At 36.1% G+C, this 25,495-nt stretch overlaps 1 protein-coding gene across 1 annotated transcript in view; it reads right to left on the bottom strand.

The window, feature by feature from the left end:
* Positions 1–25,495, bottom strand: part of FBXL17 (F-box and leucine rich repeat protein 17) — a 290,001-nt gene that overhangs the window by 78,389 nt on the left and 186,117 nt on the right. Inside the window, exon 7 of the mRNA XM_062600332.1 lies at positions 15,134–15,210. Within this exon, the coding sequence (XP_062456316.1) occupies positions 15,134–15,210 (77 nt within the window). The remainder of the gene's footprint in view (positions 1–15,133; positions 15,211–25,495) is intronic.

The following is a 25,495-nucleotide window of genomic DNA, read 5'->3' as shown; positions in this document are numbered from 1 at the left end:
GTCGTCTTATCTAATTTAGAGTCTAAAGTAGACATGTATTTTGTGCATAATTTTCTCTGTTTGTTTGCTGCCAGACAGTTTGAGGCTTACGCTGTGCCTACAGGACAGAAGAAACGTCTCCTGGACCCTGATAGCCATAAAATCATTTCCCATTTTTTTGGTATTCTCCCCCCCTCAAAATAGAGTTTTCCCTAATATTTCACATCTTCCCGTACTAAATCTTCCTTTGTTCATGAATCAAACTGGAAGGAAGCTTTTAGTTCTCTATTTAAACTATTAGAGTAACAGATCAGTTTGTGAGCTTTCTCACTCACATCGCTTTCCTACCCAGTTTTTATTTTCAATCTTCATTTTTCCTTTAAAATGTCACCCTGAGTACTTACGCTTTGTAAAAGCAATCCATACTTCCATAATTACACAAAATAGCTGCTAGTATATTATGTAGCCTTACCACAAATGTAATTATTTTTCCCACCTAACTTAGTTTTATGTAATTTTAACCTATCCTTTCTTCAATAAGGACAATGAATTGGTGCCAAAGATTCTAGACAGAGTAACAAATATTTTATCAATCAATATCGCTCTCTTGGTGCTCAGATGTTACTTGGATAGACAGCAGTGTTTTAAAATATCTGTTAGCTAATTCTACTTTTTGACCGACAGATAGCTTTAGAAATATCTACATCAATACACACAAGATGCTCACAAAATAGATTTCAAATACCAGATGATACAAACAGTATTGCTGAAAAATCTGCCTAAAAGCTGCATGGCCAAGAGTTTGTGCAACACTTGTGAATCCTGTTTCTGGTTTTGATCAGATTTTTCATTTTCTAAACAGGAAATCCACATATAAATATTTAAGGTGGAACTGTATACCTTTTATTCCATTGGTGTTTGCAGACAGAAAGAAACCCCTGTCTCAGATGCATTCTGACCACATTGCCACTACAATGTGAAACTATTTGTTTTGCTAGTTCACAGACAGCAAGCTATAAGATAGAAAACAGGCACCTCGAAAAAGCAAATGTCAGTATGAAATATTGAAAGCAGGAATTAGAGCATGGAGCTGGAAACCTAAGCTTCTCATCCCAAGTAAGTTCATTTTGAATAGGATTCACGTGGTTCAAGCACAAATTAAAACCGACGGCCACAGTGCCTATTTCAGGAACAAGTAATTTAAATCCACAAAACCTGAGGAAAATTCCTGCAAATATTCAGAAGAAAATACCAAATTGGAGGAACCGTAACCTGAAAAAAGATAAGTAGCAGCAGCAGCTCTCACTCTATAAACTACATATTTACTATACAAAGATCTATGGTAAAGCTGATGTTTGTAAAGGTACCGTGCACTGAGAGCAGAGATGGACATCTGTTAACTTTCAGTTTGAGAATGTAAGAGTACAAATGAGAGAGCAGAAGTTTTTCACATCTAGCTACCCAGCGTTACCTGTTAAAATACTGGGCTGGCCTAAAATGGAAGAGCAGCTGTGGAGTTTATGAACATAAATGGCTGACAAGAATGAAAAACTAAGAAAAGCATCTGACTTTCTATAAGGTTCTGACTCCTATATCTTACCACTGACACAAGGCAATTTTCTTCTTCTGTCAGTACTTGCATCAAATGCTTTTAAATAATCTGTTTTTTTAAATATTCAAAATATTTTTCTCCTTTATGAAAAGAGTACTTTGCTATTATACAAAGCTTTAGAAACAAAATGCATACTGGCTGTACAATGCATCAGCCAGCCCCAGAAATATATATCCCATAAGACATATAACCTTAAGTACAGCTTTTGGATAGATGATGCATAATTGCCACTGTTGCAAATTTACAGTATTTTCTAGTCCTCAAATTTCATCTAGAAAAGACAGACTTCAATCAGAATAAGGACCAGGCTGATTGAAGTATTCAAATGGGGGGGGGGGGGTACTAAAAATACCCCCTAGAATACTTATGCTCAAGATTTCTGGCAGCAGAATCCTTCCCATTCCCCAATTACTTTCCTTAAGGGTTTCACTTCAGTGCCCCCCAGGTCACTGCTGTGGCACCAAATCCCCAGCCCCGCTCTCCCCCCAGCTATTCCGGCAGGCACCCGCCCCGGCTGCCCAGTGTGACTCTGCTCGGCGGCTGCCCGAGCCTGGTGCCTCGCCTGGCCCGTCAGAGCAAACCCTTGCCAGGGCTCAGCGATGGGAGACGTTGAAAATACCTATGCTGCACTCATGAAAACATCAGTAAAGGGGAAGAGAACACGTCTAGGAAAGCGAGGACTTGAGAGTCGCACAGACACAGCTACTGTGACTCAGGGTCAGCAATATATACCCAAAACTTGCAATGGCCAATGTTAATACTTTTATTTTTTTTTCTTCCAAACAATCCTGGATCATAACAAAGGTGGCTGGTGTCTCCAAAACAGATCAATGCTGCCTCAAGACCATCAGACTTCAAAGTTACCATAATCTCTTTGGATTCAATGTGGGAGAACTTGAAAATACTTCACACAATCAATTCAAACTTTGAAAGACAGAGATAATCTTTTCTAAGTTCCAGAAAAGCTCCAGGTTCCAGCTAACAGCTTAAATCCAACAGTTTTCCCTCCTAAACATCGGCTGCACATCTTGTTATTTCCTATGACTGACTGGTTTTATTTTCAGTTCTTTTACTCCTATTCCAGTACTTCTAAAGCTGCTTTTATTTCCTGTGTGATACCATCAGATGTTCGAGATTTAAAGTCTATGTCAGGGAAAAGAAAAGAAAAAAAAAAAGAAAAAAAAAAGAAAGAAAGAAAGAAAAAGAAAAAAAAAAACAACCAGGTTTTCCATCTTTCTCAAACCTGATACGCACCAACTCGCGGTCAACAAAAGACCCGTCAGGAGCTCCATTCTCAAACACAGTGATAAGCTTAGCCTTCTGCGTGGGCTTCTAAGCCACTTCCCACAGGGCCCCCACAAATGCTTCTTTATTAAATCTGGATTTGAGATCATGGTCTTTTTATCCGCAGGCTGCAACATACTTCAGAATCTCTAATGCTGGCATCTTCGGTTATCAGCTGAGTGACGATATACAAAATTGCAAATATGCTGATTACGGAACTGTGAGCATTTTATATAAGGAGCATAGATGGGCAGATAGAAATTTCACCCACTTACAGAAAGTTATGAGTACCTGTGCTAGAAAGATTTAGGGGGTTTCAGCATTTTATTTAAAATAATGAAACTTTGCTCCTGAACCCTATGATTAGTTAAATCTCCATGAACTCAGGAAGTGTTTACTTGCGTGATGGCTTGTGTCAAGTCTGCAAGTTTCAGAATTATTTATTTTACATACTACAGCCCAATTAGATACTTCACTGATATTCATGCACGTCATAGATCTGGAGCATATTTTTGTGCCTCACGTTTCATATATTTTTCTAAATAGCTTGCAATTTGAGTATTGTTACTTTTTTTTTTTTTTTGGCGCTAGCAGCAGTATTTACAATTGCATCGGGAGAAGAAATATAAAAGGGTGCATCTAATCTATACAGTCCATTTCCCTTCCATTAGAGGCCATCCTCCTCCTAAAATCAAATTAAATGGCATTATGCATTAGCAGCAAGTAATCAAATTGTATTTTATTTTACCAGAAAGACTACTTTGTTGGCCTTTTTATTTTGGTTAAAAAACAACAACAGGGATGTACATAAAGAAATTCACCAGTCATGTACTTTATTTATAAAAAGTTCAATTGCATTATAAATAAGTCAAATATATCAGAATTAAATTTAAACTGCTATTTAATTTTCTTCCTTTTCCCTTAAAGACATCCTTGTAAGATGTGTACTGTTTTCTACTCTTACAGCCATTTTTCAATTATTATGTAAGAAATACAAACAATTCTTTTATCGAAGTTATTTTTGTGTGCCTGTTTGTACAGGCACGTGCACACACATGGCTGCTGGCAAAACCCTTTACATAAGATCACAAAGTGACTTTGTATAGCTATGAAGTCCTTGAATCTTCTAGCCTCTTGTACAAAACCCATGCAAAACCTCACCAACCATAAATCATAAGCTGATAAAATATGAATTACAGGAGGAAGAGACCTCTGAAAGGGTTTCCTTTAGTTTGCAATCCCTGTTAGTTCCAGGGCCTGCTTATCTATTTATTGATTAAAGGACAAGATAGATTTCTTTTTCCTTCCTCTTTTTCTTACTAATAACATTTGATCAGAGTCCTCATTTAACTTTCCTTCTTTAATTACCTGACAAGGACACAGCATGGCAAAGAAAGCAAATTCTGTTTACATAAAAATTGATGAAATATGTCTAAAAAATAAAGAGTTGATTTGCCTCTAAGCTACCTAAAAGGAACAAAAGATATCACTTAAATAGCCAAAGAGAAATCAGTGGTTTTATAATTTATTTCAGTGACAGAGACAGCATCATTTTACAGGCGTACGGGCCAGAGTTTAAAAACAGATACTTCTGTCCAAAATTTTGATCTAGTAATCCAAACTAGGGTGCTAGGTTAGTAGCTATTGAAAGGAACTTCCTAAGAACCTCTCTGATGACTAAAAATTTGCTATAAACCTGTTTTTCTGTTTTCTCAGCGTACGCAAGAACTGCCTGGATCGAAACAGTTCCGCGGGGATCGAGAGCCCCAGAGCCCCCAGCAGAGCTCACAGAGGTGCTCCAAGGGCTCCTCACCGCACCACGGCCACCAAACGCAACACAGCAACACACAGCAGACGCTCTCCTGCTCCTGTATAAACGCAAGTTAGCCAAAACGCGGAAATCGAAGAAGAGGCAATGCAGCACTACAGAGGTTGTTCTGTTCCTAGTTCTTCCAGGAAGAGCGAACTGATAGCGAGGGTTACACTCCACTGCCGCTTTCCACTTCGTGGGTCAGAGGAGGTACAAATCCGTACTTCTAGGGAAATACCAGGGTTTCAACTGCACGGCCAGACGGGTACAGGAGAATATTTTAAATACATTACACTTGGGATTATTGCATCAGGTCAGCAACCAACTGCAGTAAGCTAATTATACCACGCAACCTTTCACAGAAAGTACCCGTAAGTACTGGGATCTCCTCAGCCAGGAAGCTGGTCGTCCGTTTTCTACGACAGCGACACTAGCAGCAGAGCTTAGAGGGCACGGACCTCTACCCTGTACTGCTGCTCAGACGTAGGGAGCTTTCTGTTTTGTTTCTAAGGTAGACACAAAACCAAGAATTTGTAGTTTACTATCGTGAAAATATAGCAAGAGTTAAGAGGCTTTAAAAATTTTGGTTGTACATAAAAATTATTTTTGCCTCTCTTCTCCATTTAAAAGTAATGTCAAGACCTTGGCAGAACACAGTAAGATGCAAGTTTATAAAAGACAGCTTAGCTCTACAGCATATAGTATATATTCTATTAAAAAAGTAATAGAATCATAAATCTGGACTATAAGTAAATAATATCAATACCTTCAAATTACCGAAAAGTTTTAGAAGTCTGCAATACAGAATCATTATCTCTAACAAATACTGTTCAGACTGATTTTTTCCCCCCTTTTTTCAAGTCTCTAAACAGGCTAACACCATGGAAGATATTTATCAGTTACAAAACAGCTATAAAAATGAGTAGAAGCATCCAAAACGTGCATTTAAAAAAAACCCATCTATATTTTTTTCATAGTTAATCAAGAATTTCTTTTTTGTAGAATCTAATTTCTTTGACAGTTTCTCTTTGTTGTACTGACAACCCTGCAGCTACAAATTTATGGACACTTTTTTATTAAACTCGTATTAAACATGTTGTAATCAGAAGTAGCATCGTTGGTTCAGTATGTATAGTTAACAAATAAGCAAGTATATGGCACCAAACGAGTGAGAACTGCAAATCAAGAAATCCTGTCAAAGTTTTTCTGAAAGATCCTTGACATTTTAAAAAGGTAAAATGATCCCACTTGACTTATTAAAAAAAATGAAAATACATAAATTAAAAGCTACTCAGAAACTAATTTTTTAATAGAAAACTCTTCAAGACTGACCAAACTGAGTCCTTGATGTCAGTTTTTGAATTTCTGAATATACAAAAATTACTTACCTTTTAGCTTCAAAAAGAATGGAGGAAGAGGGAAAATCTCCATCCTCTACAGCAGTAATAAAACTGTTTCTGGTCTCTCGTACATTGTGGTGCAGGCAGAGGTCTTTGGTTTATAAAAGACAACAGTAACTTTTCTGTTTACATCATTACAGAGGGAAAAAACAAAACACTTCTGTCGTATCTGAGCTGTCCCAGAATCACCACAATAAAAGGAACACAGAGCTGAAGTTCCACTCATCCCACTTCATTAGCCAACATAAAATTTTGATTCCTCCTATGTTCTCAGACAAGTTGATAAAAAGCTGTATTATTAGATTTTTTTTTCTTCCTCTTCTTGCTGTTGACTGATAATTTCACGTTTCAAACTGTAGTACAAATTTAAGAGAGACATAGTCCCCACTAGTTGATATTTTAATATTGGGTCACAGATAGATACGCAGTTCTTGAAGATCTGTTCATATGCCCACTTACTGAGGTCTAAGTATTATATTAAAAGGCAGATACACTAGGGTCAGGATTCGTTTTCATGTTCTCCTTTCTATTCATAAAATCATTTGACCATTGAACCATTTTCACTAACCATGTTTGTTTTCTATTAAAAAAAACATAGGGTTCCAATACATTTAATGCTTGTGATATGAGGCTATTTCTATTCTAATATAGTATATCAACAGTATAATCATTTTTCCATAAAAGTATTTTCCATTAAATAATAAATAATAGTTCCTATGTATTTAGCCTCTTAATGAAGTCCTTGAGACTACAAAAGTGATTAAATGAATAAAAGCATTTCTTTCTTACACTTGGGCAAAGTAATTGTACTACTTATTTTATAAAATATTTCACATGGTTTTAAAAAGGCGCAGATAGACCGAGTACGGTCAAAAATCATCCTTCATTTACTGTAACCTGAATACTGTTGGACTTCAACAGCAGTCTGACCAACACAAAAATAACACTTTAAAATTTAACTTTTGTTTCAGAATAATTATTCTGAAACAAGTATATTGTTTGTTAAGAAGTTTAAACACAAGTTCTGTTATTTAAACATTCTAATTTTTAGGCAATATTGAAGCAACAAACTCATTTTAAAAGTGTAATTTGTTAAAAAAAAATATTTGATAGTGCATTAAACAGAAGGGGATCAAAAAAATAAAATGAAGCTGCAATCCACCACTACCAGTTTAAAATAGTATGTAACACATTACTTGTATGATTATCAGGCAGTTTAATATTATAAATGATAAAATGTAACAAGACCTAGTAAAAATCAGATTTTTCCTTCTTTTAAAAAATTTTTTCCATGTGCTTAAGACAAATACAAATGCTGTTTCTAACTTCAGAACTATGAGAAGGATCCTTAAATAACCCCCACTGAGATGAGTATTAGGTTTTATAGACATTATTATTAAAATAGAAAAATGTATGGATTTTTTTTTTTAAAGTATTTTGGTAATTGCTACTCAGCAAATCAAGTGGATTAGAGGCAAATCCTAAATTAGTTCAAAAGTTCAAAGAAATATAAAACAGGATTATAACACCACTGTGTTAATGTAAGTGATTATTGGTGTACATAGGAAAATACTAAATATATTTAAACAAAATTATACTCTCACTAAGCTAAAGATGAGAATCATATTAAATACAAGTCTTTAGTCCAGATCCAGTCTTTTATTAAGGAAACCTACCACTGACTGCAAATTAAACGTGCCAGCATTTCAGAAACGTCAATTTTCCATTTGCAATAAGAAAATAACAGATACCGTTTGAAATAAATCTATTACTGTTTTATATTTTGGCCTATCTTTTGTTTGCTGGGTTTTGGTTTTATCAAAACGTAGAAACAAACTGTAATGATCTTGATGTGCCCATCTGGTCTACATTTAATTATTTATTTGCACTTCATATCAGTTTAGAGCTTCAAACAAAAAACTAGAAGTTATAATTTCAATAACGTTTTTGCAGCGGGGTGGCTCGCTAAAGTGGTGCCCAGTGCATCGTTTTTAGCACGTGGGTCGCGCACACCGAAGGAATAGAGCTTTATGTTATTTTTTTAAAAGATCGTATACAAGAGCAAGCGTGTCCAAGCGTCACAGGAGAACGGAATCCAGATCTTGGGTCACGCAAGAGCTTAGCTCTGAAACGCGGCTCCCCAACAGAGTAAATACATCGAGCGGACAAGCAAGAGCCCGAAACCATACTTTGGACACCACAAACAGGAAGAGGCTGCGGCCATTTAAGTTCTTGTTACACCACGGATGTATTTTGTCCGAGCGCACCTCGTTTCTGAGCCCTGGGAGCAAGGTGCCACTGGGGGCACGGCCCCCTGCGTTTCTTCCAGGGATGAACCGCGGCACCTCTCCAGCTCTGGGAGGGGGCACGTTACAGCTGACGAACTCCTGCCTGAAGCTCATCGTCATCATAAAAAAAAAAAAAAAAAAAAAACCACACACACCGTTAAAGTGCCCCTCAGAAGAAATTAAGTGAAAGCAGCAGTAACCGCAGATGCCCATCTGCAACGAGGCAAACCCGGAGCACAGCCCGTCTCTCGCTTCCGCATTTAGCGCGGCCACCTGAGAAGAAGCTGTGTGCAAATCACAGCCTTCCGCTCCCTGCGGCTTGATGCTTCACAAGCACACCTACATCGAGCTACCTCCAGCCAGCTATTAGACTACATTAGTTTTAAGGAACAGGTTAAGGGGGACAGTCCACTATCTAGCAGGAGCAAAAAACATCGTTGGAAAATTTGACTTATCTCATTGCTCAAAGAGAAAATCCTTTATTATGTACTGCAGGATAAAGGATTTGCAAGTATCTGTTATTTGAGAAATAAGCTATTGCTGCAATTTATCTCACTGTATGGGGCTTGAAAGATGCACAGTGGTACTCCACGCTAACTTTTAAAGAAAACTGCATGGAATTTTCATGACATTGGGAGTATTCTTTAAACTTACGCAGAGAAGATTGATTTTTTATATAGTTATGAATTACATATGGTGCTGCAAAATTGTTCAAAAGGCTCTTCTTTGCTTCAGTGGTTATGATTACTTCTAACAAAATTCTAATTTGACTTCTTAATCACAATGATTTATAATGATTACTCCAGACGGAAGACTAAAATATCTATTTAGTCCTTGAACACTGTTACCTGAGCTAAAGGAGCTTTCCTTTGTTAGGCACCCAGTCCCAAAATATACTTGTGTATACACATACAGCTCTCCCTACTTCAACAGTCCTATTGGTTTCTATGTCAACAGGATTCCTCATGCAAATAGTATGATGCATGAATAGGTGCAATAAGTAGTCTAAAACAAAACTTAATTTACAAGGGCATAAAAAACCCCCCAGGAACATATTAAAAAGTTGAAAAAATGTCCTTATGAAAGCTCTATGATCTATAATTTATTGTCCTAGTCAGATGGAAAGGTGCAGAGCTTCTGAAACTCACAGAAGACTCTAGATCTTCACTGCACACTCCGACATAAACTCTAAAGCTATTTAAATAGCAGACGGGATAATAAGGTGCACTCTGTACTGCTCCTTTGTTAGGCCACATAAAACTCTAATTGACCCCCGCCGCCAGAATAAGCTTTTCGACGATCCTTATAATTACTTGAATTTCTATAAAAGTAAGAAATATTTAACCCGCTTCAGAATTCTCAAAGAATGAATACTTCAATATTAAACCCAAAGGAAAACATTTAACTAACTGCCAGAGATTTTGCCAAAGGAAGGAAGTATTGTTAATACAAACAACAGGGTATAGATCCCTTATCCCTTACCGCCTACTCATCAGGTAATTAGTACTTACAGTCTACTGGAGTGAAATTTGCAGCTCATCCATAGAAAAAGAAATCCAAAACTAAACAAAGCACCCTAAAACTCTGCACTAAACATCAGCAATGCTGCTGATCTATTTCCTTAAGAGCAGGGTCATGAATGCTTAAAAATTAGAACATAAAATACGTTAGAAAATACTTCTGTGGAAGGAAAAAAAAAAAACAAATTTAGAAGAAAGCAATCTTTACCTTTTATACGTATATATTACACACACATACACACAAACACACCGAGGACAAAAACATGCCTTCAGGCCCCCATCTTGAAAAAGATGATCTGTATGCCTAACTATCAGCCTGAACAAGGTTCTCAGTGTGACTACTGTTTGCATTAACTGGGCCATTAAAAGTGAGCGAAATAGAAGAAAATGTGCACGGAATAGGAAAATGCAATATGGAAAACCCAGTTCCGAGAAGAAGTCAAATACAGGACGCTTGGAAGTCAGCTAATACCGGAGCAATTTAGAGTTATTTTGAAGGATACAAAGAAAGTTATTAACCTAAATGGTTATCAAGGAAGGAAGAAATTGTGTAACAAGTTATGCACATAGAGAACATCTTTCTGACTTGAAAAATATATTTACCACTCATTCCATTCTCTCTATCTGTACGTAGCAGGTTTATCCTACAAACAATGTGTTTCCTTTCCCAGCAACACTGGGCAAAATAGATGGCATTTTAAAAGTAATATCAGATTAAGAAAACTCCCGAAGACTAAAATTAACAAGCATGCAGTTTTAGCAAGTTCATCGAGTATTAGTGAGAATTGCTACTGCAAGTGAGAAGCCAAAAGAAAACATTGTTTTGTGAGGAAATGCACAGAATGTGTTTGCTCTTTATGATTTACATGACAAATGCTAGATTTTGTAGAGAAAACTCAAGAGATTCATGGGATTTACCTGTATCATTCAGTAAGAAGAACCAGTCTCCTGATAATCAAAATATTCTATTTTAAGATATAAAGCATAGGTAGTATGTACTATGAAAACAGAGTTAACCAGTATTTTGGAAAACTATTTTAACCTGGCTAGTGAATCCCAAAAATACAAAAGCCCCCAACCAAGGCACAGTTATGTTTTGTCTTCCAATAGTGGACCTTGATTCAATATAAACACTATCTTATGCCTTCAGACATCTATTTTTAAAGCTATTATTCTATAAAGTTTTTAAATAAAACTGTACTATTGAATTATAGTTTGCTAAAACTCATTTTTGGTTCAGCAAAACCTCTCAGAGAAGAAAAGCCTCTCAAAAAAATTGTGTCCTCCGAGACACTAAATATATCAATAAACGATGAAAAGAGGCAAGGTCAAGAAAGTAAGGAAGCACAGAATACCCACAATTTTGGAAAATAAAAAGGCTAACTATCTAGAGATTTCTTGTTCAGTATTCAGAATCTTAAAGGTATCAGTAAAATACTACAGTTTATATCAGGCCCTCGTGCCAAGTATTTTGTCTGAAAAGCTTTGTGCAATAAAATTATCTGTTTTTTACCTATTTAATTAATGTTTGGGAAAAATCCAGAAGCATCAGGCAAAGTTATACAAGACAGCTACCAAGACACCTGCCACCTTCCACAGGTTACAATGCAGGGGTCACTATAAGATACACACAGCCCAAACTACACTTCTAATAATTCACATACTACATTAAGTGAGTTCTTAGAGCAAAGTTATAGAAGATCCTGGTTTAGACACTTCCTTTCAAACATTTCTGAAAGTGCTTTTTTCACCCCCCTCTTAGTGGAAGCCTATGATTTAAATCTTAACTTGAAATTATTTTCTCTGTTGGCAGGCAAGAACCACTGGACTCACTTTTTTTTTTTTTTTTTTTTTTAAAGCTGTTAAGAGAGCCAGAGGTTTTTTTAAAATTCTTTGTAAGCTTATGTGTAAAACTGTGGCAGGATCAGACCTCAAAAACATCTACTCCTATTTCATAGGCTATTTTCATCAAATCTTTTCATCTTTGAGCACAAAGCCTCCCTTTTGTGCTTCAGGGTACCCAAGACTATGCACCATTACCAACTTTATAGGTAATATTTTTACTTGTAAAAGTATTTCTTAAAACAAATTCCCAACACTCAGGAAATCAATAAAACCCAGAATTAGAGCATAAAATTGAAGAGACAGTTACACAATCCTGTGCGAGATTGCTGCCCTAGCTCACTGCTATACATCTTCACATCAGCCTAATTCATTTGACACACAGTCTCCCCGCAGCTGAGAAAGTCTGGCTTTCTTACCAGTTCTTAGTAAAAGATTAAATACAAAACCCCCTATGTTTAAGTAATGTTAAGGTTGTGACACAAATCAACAAAAGGCAGGAAATTCAAAGATAACACTGACACTCCATGCTTAATTCATGATTGTTTAACAAAAGCGCAAAGCGATGCGAGGAGCTCCCAGCAGCTTCGACTTCAGCCCGTCGGTGCTCCGGAGCAAACAGGTGCTTCCCGCGGAGATGGTACCGAGTCAGGCTCTCCCACCCATCTACATAAATGCTAGTCATTACTTCGCTGTTAGCAAAATAGTAGGTTTAAAGAAGCTTTCGTATTTAACATCCTAATGCGCTACGATTTTCATGAGAGTCATTACTAGATAGACGGGCTTTCTATAAAGTGACCCTTGATAATCACAAATATATCACTATCCTATAAACTTTTCAGAAGTAAACAAAATATTTGAACCATTATTCAGCATTAGACATAAAAATTAGACCAAATAAAAAAGCTGTTCTACAATGCAACATAAAACTTTAGTGTTAAGCCAAAGTATTTGAAGGATTTTTCAGTTATACGCATATACACACATTCACCTATTTTACCCCGAAATAAATGGCTTTGATTTACATGTCTGAATACATGTCATATACAGCATACTCATACACCTGTATCAGTGGACATCAACATATACCAACAAAACTTTAACCTAAGACAAAATCTTAACCTGAGAAGTTTTTAACTTAGAAGAGACTTCAAGAGTGGACTTACTCCAAAAGGTTTATACTGGATATCTTACAACAGCCTTAACTGTGCAAAACAGAGCACTATATTTATTGTTTTCTTCGCAAGTTAGCAACTTTTAACCCATGCATACTTCTTCTTTGAACCCCTCTTTTTTCTCTCTCTCTCCTTTTTTTTTTTTTTTTTTTTTTTTTTTTTTTTTTTTTAATACAAAGAAAAATTTTTCATGGCGGCAAAACAACAGAGAAAATAATGCTACCTGCTACCTACTACAGTATCACAAGCATAACGGACTATGCTGATCTTTAGTATTTTAAAAGCATCCTAAAATTCTGATTCTTATTTTGAAACCTTAATTACATAAACATTCCTATCTGATATTTTTCTTACCATTATGAAAAAAACAAATACAACAAAAGGAATAAAACAACAAACTTCACTTTTCATAGCCTTCTTTAGGGTACACACAATTGTCTCACATATATATCCCTATAGTATTAATTGTGAGACAGCAATTACAGCTTTGTCAGCAGTAATGTTTCCATTACTGTCTGGTATCTCAAATTAGTTCACATTGTTCTAGTAATTTAATGCTTTTTCCAGTCGAATTCCTAAACACTCATGGTCTTGTCCTCACCAACCGAATTCCATCTGGGTAACTGCTATAGCATCAAAACACACTGCAGAACATTTTTGGAGAAGGCTTTTGAAATCATACATCTGTTAGCCCCTCAAGCTGTAAGGATCTGGTTACCAGGCCTAGGTATGTTTGTAAAAACCCCAGTGAAAACGTATACAGTAACAATTGAAAGTTGCATGTTTGCATTTAGTCTCCAAAGCAAGCATGATTATGTGTTTAATATATCCGTGTACACAAAATACACGTATTCACATGCTCAAGAGGATCGAGCAGCTCAAACAAAGAACCAGCACTACATATAGCTGCACACTCCCCTCCACCCCATCACCACCTCCCGCAGTTTTGGGCACTATAACACCGCGCAAACAGTCCAACTAACACATTGATACAGCTACCCACTTCGTGAGACCGACGCAAATAATAACAGAGCATGTTTCTACTGATAAAGTCTTACCTGTTTTCTGGTAAAGCCCAAAGAACTCCACAAGACTTTGTAAGGCAATAGGAAACCACTTCAATTATCTCCCAAGAAATCAGGCTTATGGCTCTCAGCTGATTTCCTCTACTTGCCACAAGCACAAAGGTGCAGAGGACACCTCTGATCGCTCCTTTCCCTCCCTTCCCAAATTGCTCCCCGCAGCTGTAACTCTGAAGAGTACTGATAAATCTCCTTCTCCTATAAAGCTATACAGAGCTTTGAAGAAGTGAGGTATCTTCTTTTATAGAAGACATTCAGCAAACAAACTGAACTCACAGCACTATAAGGGGCTCACTTCCGCCTAGATATCAGGAAATAAATGAGAGAAGGATAAAGAAAACGGAGAACAGGGTGAAGTCTGGCTCCACCTTGTAACACTTGTGTTAACCTAATTAATAGTCACTTACTAGCACATCTTTAACTACCTAAGGCAGAGTTTTGACTTCCTTACAAATCCAGAGAATTCCCCTCTTTGAACTTCCATTAACTGCTTTACCAGTTCACTAGTCCACCAAATTCACAAATTGTGTGAAGACTCTTATCTTTGCTGGGGGTTAGTGAGACAAGAAAACCTACATTTTCAGCTTTGGGAGCATCTATTCTGTACACGCAATTACAAACAACTGCAGAATAGAGAACACTGGGCCCATCCTTCCTCTTCTCTGCCAGGTCCTAGAGCTCCTGCAAGTTTTAAAGGCTTTTTATCCAAAAAGCACGGGCATGATGCAAGCTGATCTCTGCAGAGCAAATACACCCTGAATGCACCCATGCAAACCCCAGGGAAGTGCAAAATCTGAAGAGGAAAACATATGAACAAGTTTGTGACCATTGGAAAGGTAGTTTATCACATAGTATCTAGAAATGCACATACATTCTTGGATTTGCTCTCAAATGGTCTCCAGGATGATTTGAAAGGCACTCTACCTAGTCAGCCCAGTAACAGTCAATTCTAAATGGCAGTACATATACATATTGGCTTTCATATTTCCAAGCAGAAATATTTTTAAGCATGCGAAACACCTTTTACTTTTACTATTTTTATGAAAATCTTTATCTGTATATTCCCAATAGCTTTCTAAGAATCCCTATACAAAGCTAGCAAAGATCAATCTTGACAAAAAGAAACAGGTATATTACATACCATAGTCAGTGATCTTACAGGATACTAAATACAGCTCCTTCAGGTTCTGGCCTTCTTTAGCGATCACCTCCACACATCTGGAATACACATACAGTAAAACTTTAAGTTAAAGGAAAATAGATAACCCTTAATTAGTAAAAGCTCAGTCACAAGTGTAATGTACTGTATATCAATTTCCTCATTTTGTAAATTATTCTATAGAATTCATTGAAAATACATATGGCTACAGGTACACACATTAATGACTAAGCTAGAGGAATGTCTAACTTTAAATTGAATACTTTTATATCAATATTCCTCTAATACACAATTCTTTGAATATTAGTTACTTGATATATAGACAGACAAGTCCTTCGAAAATAATACAAATGCTAATTTGTATTTCTGTATTACTGTATAACTTTGGAAGATTTCTCTTGAAAGATTTAAGCTGTGAGATATTTTTTTGGATAAGAAAAACAAACACATTGTAATGTGGACAGAAGATAAGAAAATGCAATTTTAAATTCATGTTTCTGTTTCCTCAGTGGTTACTGCAGAAGTCAGCATTCATCAAGTCGTGACATGCTACATGCCATTTGTGTTCCAATTTGTCGCTATAGAAGCTTATACAGATGAGAATACAGCTCATACGGCTTCCTTGTCACAATTATGATGAATTTGCAATTAATCATATGTTTTATCTGTGAATCCCTGCGTCTGATTTCTTGTAAGTATGAAAGTTAATATGAAAACAAAAACTGTCTTGTAAAATAGGTGTTTTAATACATTTGTGACCAAGTCTAAATTAATGTGTTGTTTACAATTGTTATATATTTACAACTGCATTATTTAAACAGTATCACTCATAAAAATATATTTTTTGAAGTGTACTTTTTGTTCCAACTATGTAAAATGAATCACTTGGTCATTAGATCAGCTAATGTGACTATTTTGCAAGTCTGTACAGAGAGACATTTTAAAAAGTGGATTTTAATAGAATAAATCATAGCAATTTTTCTTTTGATCTAATACACTTCTCTTTAATTTTCAGATCACTTACCCTATCATCTACTCTGGCTCTTAAATCAATTCTTCTGCATTACACAAAATTAAATTATTTGCTAATTTTGAATAAAAATTAGGTACTGCTGAATTGTTGTAACTTGGAAAATACACCTACTCCCTCAGGAACCCTTTTCCTCTACTTACCACCGCCAATAGATTATCCTCAGTCTGATACAATTGTTGATGCTGACAATTTTGGTTTTTAACCTAATTTTTGAAGTACAATAGTATAGTATGAAGTATAAAAGCATAGTACAATAACTGAATCATAACCTTATTCTAAAATCCAGAACCAAAAATTGCTACTAATAATAAAATACAATGATGCTAAAAGAACACTTTCATCTCGGTTTCTTTATCATTGTTACAACAACATCAATTTTCAACAGATCTTTGAAAATTGTGTGAACCTCAGATTTAGAGTATTTTTGCAATGCTTGTCCTCCAGAAGGAGGCCTTCTTAATTTATGCATTAAAGAGAAATGTTTTAACACTGTAAAGCTGAAAGAAAAACACTCAGAGGAGGCTAAACCTCCTGCTTCATACTTGTTTCAGCGCTCAGCTTCTCTGCTAAGACAATCAGCAAGCATGACAAATATTTTTCCTCTAAAAGTTACACCAAGACTATAGTATTTAATATAAACTACTGAAAAAGCTATTCAGTTTCATCAGGTTATTTTCATACAAATCAGATAAGATTTAGAGCATTAAACACGCTCTACAAAGGGCACACAAAGTCTCGGTGATCCTGTAAGATGTCATTTCAAAAGAGGTACTTGTCTTTGTGAACTGGCTTATAACGATCAACTGGGCTTTGAGAAAGACTTTGTATTACTTATTCCAGAACAATAGTTCTTCATACTGAGATTTTATTATTAATGTTAGTAACATGAATAAAAGGGAAATTATTATCCTATATTTTATTAGACATTACATTTATTAGGTTCTGATGCAAATAAGATATAATCAAAAAGTGAACGGACACTGCAATTATGAGAACATTTTATACGCTATTTATTAATACTTATGGCATATATAATTTAGCAGAGAACAAGATTCTAAAACACTTTTTATTTTGGTTAAAGCTTCTGAGCCTAGAAAAATGTTCAGATGTTTGTATCTAATGACTGCACTTTGTAAGGTTGCGAATTATTTCAAATCATTTTTTGTTTACTGAGAGACAACTAACTCATCAAAAATACAATACAGCAATCAGTCTCACACAACACTACTGCAAGATAGTCAGGACTACGTAAAAGCCTACCTAACCTTCCTTACAATTTCAGTTATATAAAATTTTAATTACATATTGGTCACGGTCAGATTAGTACTCTCCGCGCACAGTCATATCTGCCTGTGCATCCTTCAGGATCTGCGGAGGCCTAAATCTCAGGATCTGCCTCTTTCCCTGGCTTCACACAAGAAGGGAGGAAGGAAGTGGCAGCTCTTGCCCACCATGACATGGTGCCCGGACCTGGCTTCACCAGCCCTGCCAAAGCTACAGGGTGGCAGCGGTGGCGACGGTCCGTTCGCTCGCCCAGCAAGCTCGGTGCTCGGCTGGCGCCCTCTCCTCCTCTCCTGCTGCTGAAGGGCAATGTCACTGTTGTAGTAAAGTCGACTTAGGTTCTACAAACTCAGACAAATACCGCTACATTTTTTTTTAACTGCTATATATTTAAAGGCTTGCCTTGAAAAGTAAGAGTCTGAAAAAATCCTTCACCCGAAAAGAACTTTAGCTGCTTTCGTTACACAGGAAAAAAGGCAAAAACTTAGCTTCAGTTGTCTCATTTCTTTGTTTTTGGAAAATATTTAAATCAGCAGCCTCTAAAAGAATGAGGTATTGGCATATTTACTTGAGGGAGAACAAACCTTTAACATAGCTGGAATATTAAATTTATGAATTTCTTTTTCAACCTTCAATAACCTGCAAGAGTCAATCTAATTTCAGTTTTAATTTCTATTATTCCTTTCATAGATCATGCACATGTAAATCAACTTAGAGAGACATATGCAACACTACATGGTCTCACTAGCTTGTGCTGTGTAGAGGGTCATACACAACACACAATTTTTGTTACAAATGATTTCTTTCCAACAAAGGGAAAAATAAGAATAGTTGTGCACTTATTACTTTTACCTTTTAATCTTTGTTAAATATGACAGTAAAGGAAAAGGGTAAAAGAACAAAATGACATTAACCTTTTCTAAAAAGTAAGGATCAAGCCATGTTAATTCTGTTGTCACAATCCATCAAAATTATATCAGATTATTGCCATATATATCTTCTGAAGTCTTTATATTTACAATCTGGCTGTATTGCACAAATCTTGAGTGGTGCATGTGTGCACATCTGTGCGCTTTTCAATAGTATTTATTCTTCTAAGTTTTAAGAATGTTGTAACATTCATTTTAAGATCCTAACCAAAATTTCAGAGTGAAGGAAAAGCCAGGTTTTAAGCATGTCGACATAATATTGCTAAATAAGAGAAGCAAAATTATATTTAAAACAGTATCAAATGACAGAAGTAAAGCGAAGAAAACAGAAAACGGTGCCCTAAAAAACTTGGGGATGAAACCCTATCTGCTGGTCAGTTGATGCTCCTTGGCCAGGATAACAAGAGCTGTGTGCCCTGGCCGAGAGAAGACCAAGACCTTCTATAGTCTCCTTACACCAAGTGACTGAATGGTCTTTTGCCATCTCATCCCGCTAAAGAAAGATGAGCAACATCTAGATGAAGTAGAGAAAGTTACAGGGACACAGATATCTGTCGTTTTTCCTCCAGATGTATGCAAAATGTGCCGCTTCTTCCAGGAAAAAGGATATTTTTTACACTTAAAATAACTAAATACCAAAAATGAACAAAGGGCTAAAGAAATAAAACTAAAATTAGACCTTGGATAATAGTAAACAAGTCTGTATCAAAACTGGCCCAAACTATTACTTATATATATATAATTTTTTAAATGAGCATCATTGTAGACCCATGTAAGACATGAAAAATACCAAAATAGAGAAAAATAATTATGTATTTTAGGAAGGAAATACTTATTCATGCAACTTGGAAATATTAACTAACAAATTCTTATGCCATCTTGCCAAGTTTTCTCTAGATCCACTCAATATTTTATTAAGGCTGTTCTCTGATAGACTCACGTGCAATTCAGTTTTACTCTCGATTCTAAAAGTAAGAAATTAATAACACACACAAGCAAATTTACAGTGCAATTGGGAGCAAGAAAACGTGAAAGAGCATAAATTGCTTTCACAGGAACAGGCCAATCAGACAATATTTCAGAGAACAGGAATATAAGAACACACCTTCCCAATGTTTATATGAACAGAGTTGTAACACTGCAAGTGTTTGTAGACAACTAGACCTTGCTCATCACTGTGATGTTACACATATCAACATCCCAGCATCCCAGAGTTCAGTCATGTTCAGACTCTAACAAACCCCAAATTGCCTATTATAATAATTTCTAAAAACATCTTCCCATTTGAAAAGTTAACAATTTCTCAAAGAAAAAGGTATAACCACAATATTGATAAAATTCCAGCAACTTCTGTCAGGCAATGACTCTCTATATTAAAGAAACCATGGAAATTTGTCTACTACTGTGTATTGCATGTAGTGATCTACCCCACTCGGTCTGTATAAAATGTCCAGAAAGATCAAAGTGCATGCAAAATTACCAGTATAAAGCTTCTCTGCAAAGAAGTCTTCAGAAGTAACATAACTGCATGATGGAAACATATGATATATGTCTACTGGTATCTTCAAATTTAGGCCCATAATCTTGATGGTTCACCTATATAAAACTGTGCAATGAATTCACAAAGACAGAGTTTCTGACTTTCCATATTTTCAATGCAAATTGGAAGAGGTTAAAAATAATCAAAAAAATCACTAATTAGAAAATGAATCATTCAACATGTCAACTGCTTTTTCCTTTCTTAGTCAACTGATTCCTAAATTCTTTGACTTAGTGGAGGTTTAAGGTTAATGAATTAAAGTGTGTAAGCTTCCAGCTATCAAAAAAAAAAAAAAAAATCAAAAGGACTTGAATTATGGAAAATAAATTGTCTTTCCTATATACATATACCATTTTTATGCTTTTGGTCTAACTCTAAAAGCATTGGAACATGGTATTAGTGACAACTGAAAGGAACTAATGAGAAAATATGACTACAGTACTTGCAGGAAAAGTGGTCCTAGGAGACCTTGTTACTGTTTGAGATGCTCTTCAGCCCTGAGTGAAGCTAATTGGGGTTGCCATACACTGGTTAAGAGATCACATTTTAAAGGAATGAGTCTCAATCACCTTTGAGGTGTGAAAGGAAATGGTACCATTAGAGACACATTAATACACTCACCGGTAAGATTCAAAGCGACCATCAAACTGTGTACAGCAAGGCTTTTTTTTGCATTTGACTGTCGTACATTTCTCTCTAAGCAGAAAAGTGAACATTTTACTATCCTTCAAAACATAACAAAGACCACCACTGGGAAGCAAAGGGAAATTAGGAAAGAATAAAACTAAAATATAAAGTAGGAAAACAGAAGCCTTTCAAAACGGAATATATGGAGAGCATCAAAAATTATTATTTTGCTGGTTAAATTCAGATAGACAGGAGTGGCTGCAGGTAAAACAACAAATATTCAGAGTCATTGGTTTTGATGACTTAAACAGTTCCTACAGAAGGCAATAATGCAATATAATAACCAAGTCTCCCATAACAAAACAAAACCTCTTACCACTGAAAGCATATACAGAGTCTTAAGGAATAGACATAATCTTAGCTCTTCTGTACTCAGGATCACAGGAACAGGGGGAAGGTAAAAACAGTGAAAGACCTACCATATTATTGAGATATCTATAAAATCTTCCAAAACCTCATAAAGATAAATGATGAACGATGCTGATGGATACACATACTTTGCTGAGGATACTCTTTTACTAATCATTTGATTATAGAACGAATAACAGGTTTCTTCCAGTATTTTTTAATCCTTTATACTAACAAGAAGTATGATTTTTACTCATCTTTCAAATATCCTAGCACACAATTATTACTGCCTTTTTAACATTCAAAATATGTACTTTTCAGTTGTTTTTAATTTGAACATCTACAGCTGCATCTACAAGAAACAACATTAATCACAGCGACAACACAAAAGTTAAGACTTTCAATCAAAAGCACAAACCGAATGTGAAAAGCACTTTTTGTCTGGAGCCAATAAGCAAAGTGTCACTAGTTATACAAGTTAGCAGCAATTATCTTAGGGCAGTCATTAAGTTCTGATTAGCAGGGAGGTATTCCTTAGAAAATCAATGTAATTTAAAATTAGATTTACCAAGCAGTTTTGCTACTCACAGCAGAGGGAAATAGATAAGCTTTTTGTCACACTGGCACTCGCAAACTACAGGGGTAAGGGCAGAGCAGTCCCACGGCGGCTGCCTGTGCTCTCGGCTAGCGAGATGCAAGCATGCTCCAACCAGAAAGCCGCACGGAAAAATTAATCAGCGCTGCGCTCAAGCTATTATGCCCTGTCTTTCAGCAATAAATATCTATTTTCAAATATTTATTAGTAGTCTTATCTAAAATTAAATGCCTTTATAATTCCTCTTACCCTGACCGCATGCAAATCCAGCAAGCAATTAAGCCAAGAAAGGAGAGATTTAGCAAACTGTCTAATTCTACTAGCTGACATTTACGTGCGGTGTATTCCAGGTGGCCTTTGGTTCATTTGATTCCTTTCTGGCTTAGAGGAACTAGCTACCACAATGGGCTTAAAAGAAATAAACAACTACGGAAAATATTTTTTTTTTCTGTCATAACTCTGATTTTACGCAGCTAATCATATCGAAGTCTGCCAGGCAATTAAAGGGTACCTTTTACTCTTGAAGGACTTTTATTTGAGATGAAGACTCCTTTGACACAATACAAAAACCAGGAACTGTCAGCTACAAGCAAGCTGATGCACATTTCTTAGCAAGCATTACGCTTTGCATTATACAAAAAAAAATGAGGACTTCCCTTTTCAGCTGTTTCATTTTGTGTCTTTCTGCTGAGAAACTAGTAAACTACTTTTATTCCAGATATGAAACACCTTGGTTCCTCTGCTATATTTGTGGGGCTGGGGTAGTAAATTCATTGCTTACGTACAAACTGCTTCTTTGAGCAACTAATGTCATGATGGCTTTTCCTATAATAAGCATAAGGGTATCTATCATCAAGTTATCTACTTGAAAATGCAAACATATAAAGATTTGGATAATAACCACTGCACAGTGGTTACAGAGAGCACCAGGAGTTGGCAAACTGTAGATTCAATTTCTGTGCATGTAAGCAAATCTGTGTGAATTCAAACAAGATACTTGATCTTCCACTGTCTTGTTTTGATTTACGTAAACTGTAGTGCAGTATAAAGAGAGAATGTGATGAGATTTAAATGCTGAATAAGTGTTCTCACTGAATTCTTAATCAAAGGTATTACTATTTCATGCTGCATATAGAAAGAAGCTCAGAGACAGGCCACCACACACGCTGCGGCCTCAGAGGAGTGCAAAGGATAAGAGACACTCAAGAGCCAGGAAAACCACGACTCTCTCTCCCAGCAAAAATCGTGCAAGCGAAAGGCATCACTTCTTGCGTGGAAGGGCTGGGCTTTCGGCAGGCAGAGTCTCACTTCTTCCTGACCTTCCTCAGATTATATTTGCTTACCTCAGGGCCAAGGATGGTCCTGGAGTTTCAGCGGCCTCCGTGTTGATGAACAAATTCTAAAGCAGCCTTGTGCTAGCTCATCAAGGTGATAGCACATAGGTTGACATACACCTTACTAAGCTTTGCAAATAGGCAGCTAAATGAATCTGCTGAGATTTACCCGTTCAAACCCTTTTGCATCACGTGTTTTTTCCCGACCCAGACAGAACCCTAGCCTCTACCAGCTATTTGTTCATGCATATCTTTACGGATTATCTTTTCTTGCGATGACAGTGCAGAGCACGGTCAATGGGTGACACGGACTGAGAACAGACCTGAATCCAGGGTTTTATCAATAATTAAGGACAACAGTTATCAATAATTAACCTCTGCCTCAGTTTCTCCTTTTCCAAAATGGGAACAGATTCCATAAATCGAATTTATTATTGTATTGTAAATACAGGTGATTCAGTATTGGTAATAGCTCAGTACTATAAAAGCATAAAATCCCTGTAAGGGTTAGATAAATATTTTCAATTCTGTTCCTGGGAGCAGTAGCATTATTAGTGTTATCACTTCACATGAGATTGACAAGGTTTACTGGGAGAGGTAATCTCTTCATTAGATAGTAATAAAAGTAAAATCTTTTACTGGAGCAAAGCAAGCTTTCTGGAAAGTAGTCCCATCATCAGATCTCATCTTTCTCCTCTACTCCTGAAGCACATTAAAGTTTGAACAGAATTTCTGCTTACATAAAATGATGATGGAGCAGAAGAGCCAAGATAATCAAATAAGAAAAAAAAACAGTAATCATCATAATCCATGTATCTTTAAAGTGATTTTGGGTCCAGCTCTTTAAAAATTAGAGCTGTCAGAACTGTTACATTAACTTAATGTTGCTGATGTTAATAAAACTGGTGAAAGAAAAAACTCAAGCTCAATGTATTTTATGACAAATGCTGTAAGAGAGATTCGAGAACCTGAATACTGACTGAATTCTAAAGTACTCAAGCAAAGTCAATACGCTATCATTAAGGTTCCACTCAATGGGCAGCATCTCAGCAAAGTTTGTGTGTGAAATCTGGTATATTTCTTGTGCCATATACTACCAGAAATTTTTCAGATTACAGATCTTAGCTGAGATGCAGAACTCCATGCTGAAAATAAATGGATCTTTTAAAATTAATGTAAAATTTGGAGGTCTTGATTTGCCCTGAAGTATTAACTAAACCTTGATAAGAGCGCCGAGGTTCTTAGAAATTTCGCTTTAGCCTAGAAAGAATGCAATCAGATTGCAATGACTTTTACAGAAAATGCTTAAAGGCAAATTTCAGAACCTCTTCATGAAACGATTACGAATTCCTTTCCCACAGAGCTGGCTGGCTGGCATTTCTATTATTGGCACATTGCTGGGAGACAGTGACACACAAGAAAAAAAAAAAGAAAAAAGAAAAGAAAAAAAAAAGAAAAAAGAAAAGAAAACCAACACCTTGATGGCACCTGCCTCTGCTTCATAGGAAATAAAATTGCCTCCTTTACCCAGACTAGATGCCAGTAATAATATTTATTCAAAACAGCAGTATTTCTTTTCATGTGTCATAATTTTAGTAGCTTGCTAATTATATTCTGTAGATACAGATTTTAAATACCACCTGATACTATATGAACTCCACCTAATACCTACTCATTCCTTAAAGTACTTAACTGAATAACTTTACACTGAAGTTTCCTGGAAAATAATCCGAATAGACAGAATACTAGGGTACTCTTTTGCTTTCTTTTCAAGCCATACTGAGAAAGCACGCCAATAGTTGGAAACATCATAACTGAGCAACTACAAATACAGTGAAATAAGAGAAACAGTAGTTTGTATGCCTGAACTCAAATATCACCCTTATATATCTAAAAATCAATCAGAAAATTAGTCTACATTGTCGATGTAGATAAAAATAAAACAGTTTCAGTTGGTAAATGTAACTCATGGTTAAACTCTGTAAACCAAAATTAAACCCTTTAAATAAATTCTGTTTCTTAAGAGAAAAAGATTATATCTAAATCAAGGATTTGCAATTTTTTCATGCCAGGATGTCATTTGTAAAAATTAGCTTTATTAACAGAGCCTGAAGGCTGATCCCTGTGACCAATTCTGAATCTCACAGAAAGGGACATAATTTCCCATGCAGTAGCAGAAACAATTTTTGGCATCTTGAGGATCTCTGCACCAACAGAATTTGCAAATCCAAAAGGACAAGAAGATTATAAATTAACTTTACATAATCTGATGACAGATGCTCTGCACAGCAAGAGATAAGTGAAGAAAATGTTTTCAGTTCTTCCTGTCCTAGGGTCATCTCAGTCTTTCTGAGATGGTTCTGATTTTGGCAGGGCACTGAGGATGCTGCTAACTGGTAATGTGTTGTACCACGGCCTTGATTGTATTTGTTATAAAAGAAACATTCATCCAGTGCTACCTGCCTGCTCCTGCATGTGCACATTGTGTTGTCTTGTTGGCTACTTCAAAAGCGATTGAAAAAATTGAAGAAAATGGTCATTAAAGAGATTTCAAAATTTAATGAACTGGCACTCACAAGAATTAAAAATAACTTAAG

The sequence above is a fragment of the Rhea pennata genome, chromosome Z (assembly GCF_028389875.1).
Source record: "Rhea pennata isolate bPtePen1 chromosome Z, bPtePen1.pri, whole genome shotgun sequence".
NCBI lineage: Eukaryota > Metazoa > Chordata > Aves > Rheiformes > Rheidae > Rhea > Rhea pennata.
This window is presented reverse-complemented; position numbering and strand designations above follow the sequence as displayed.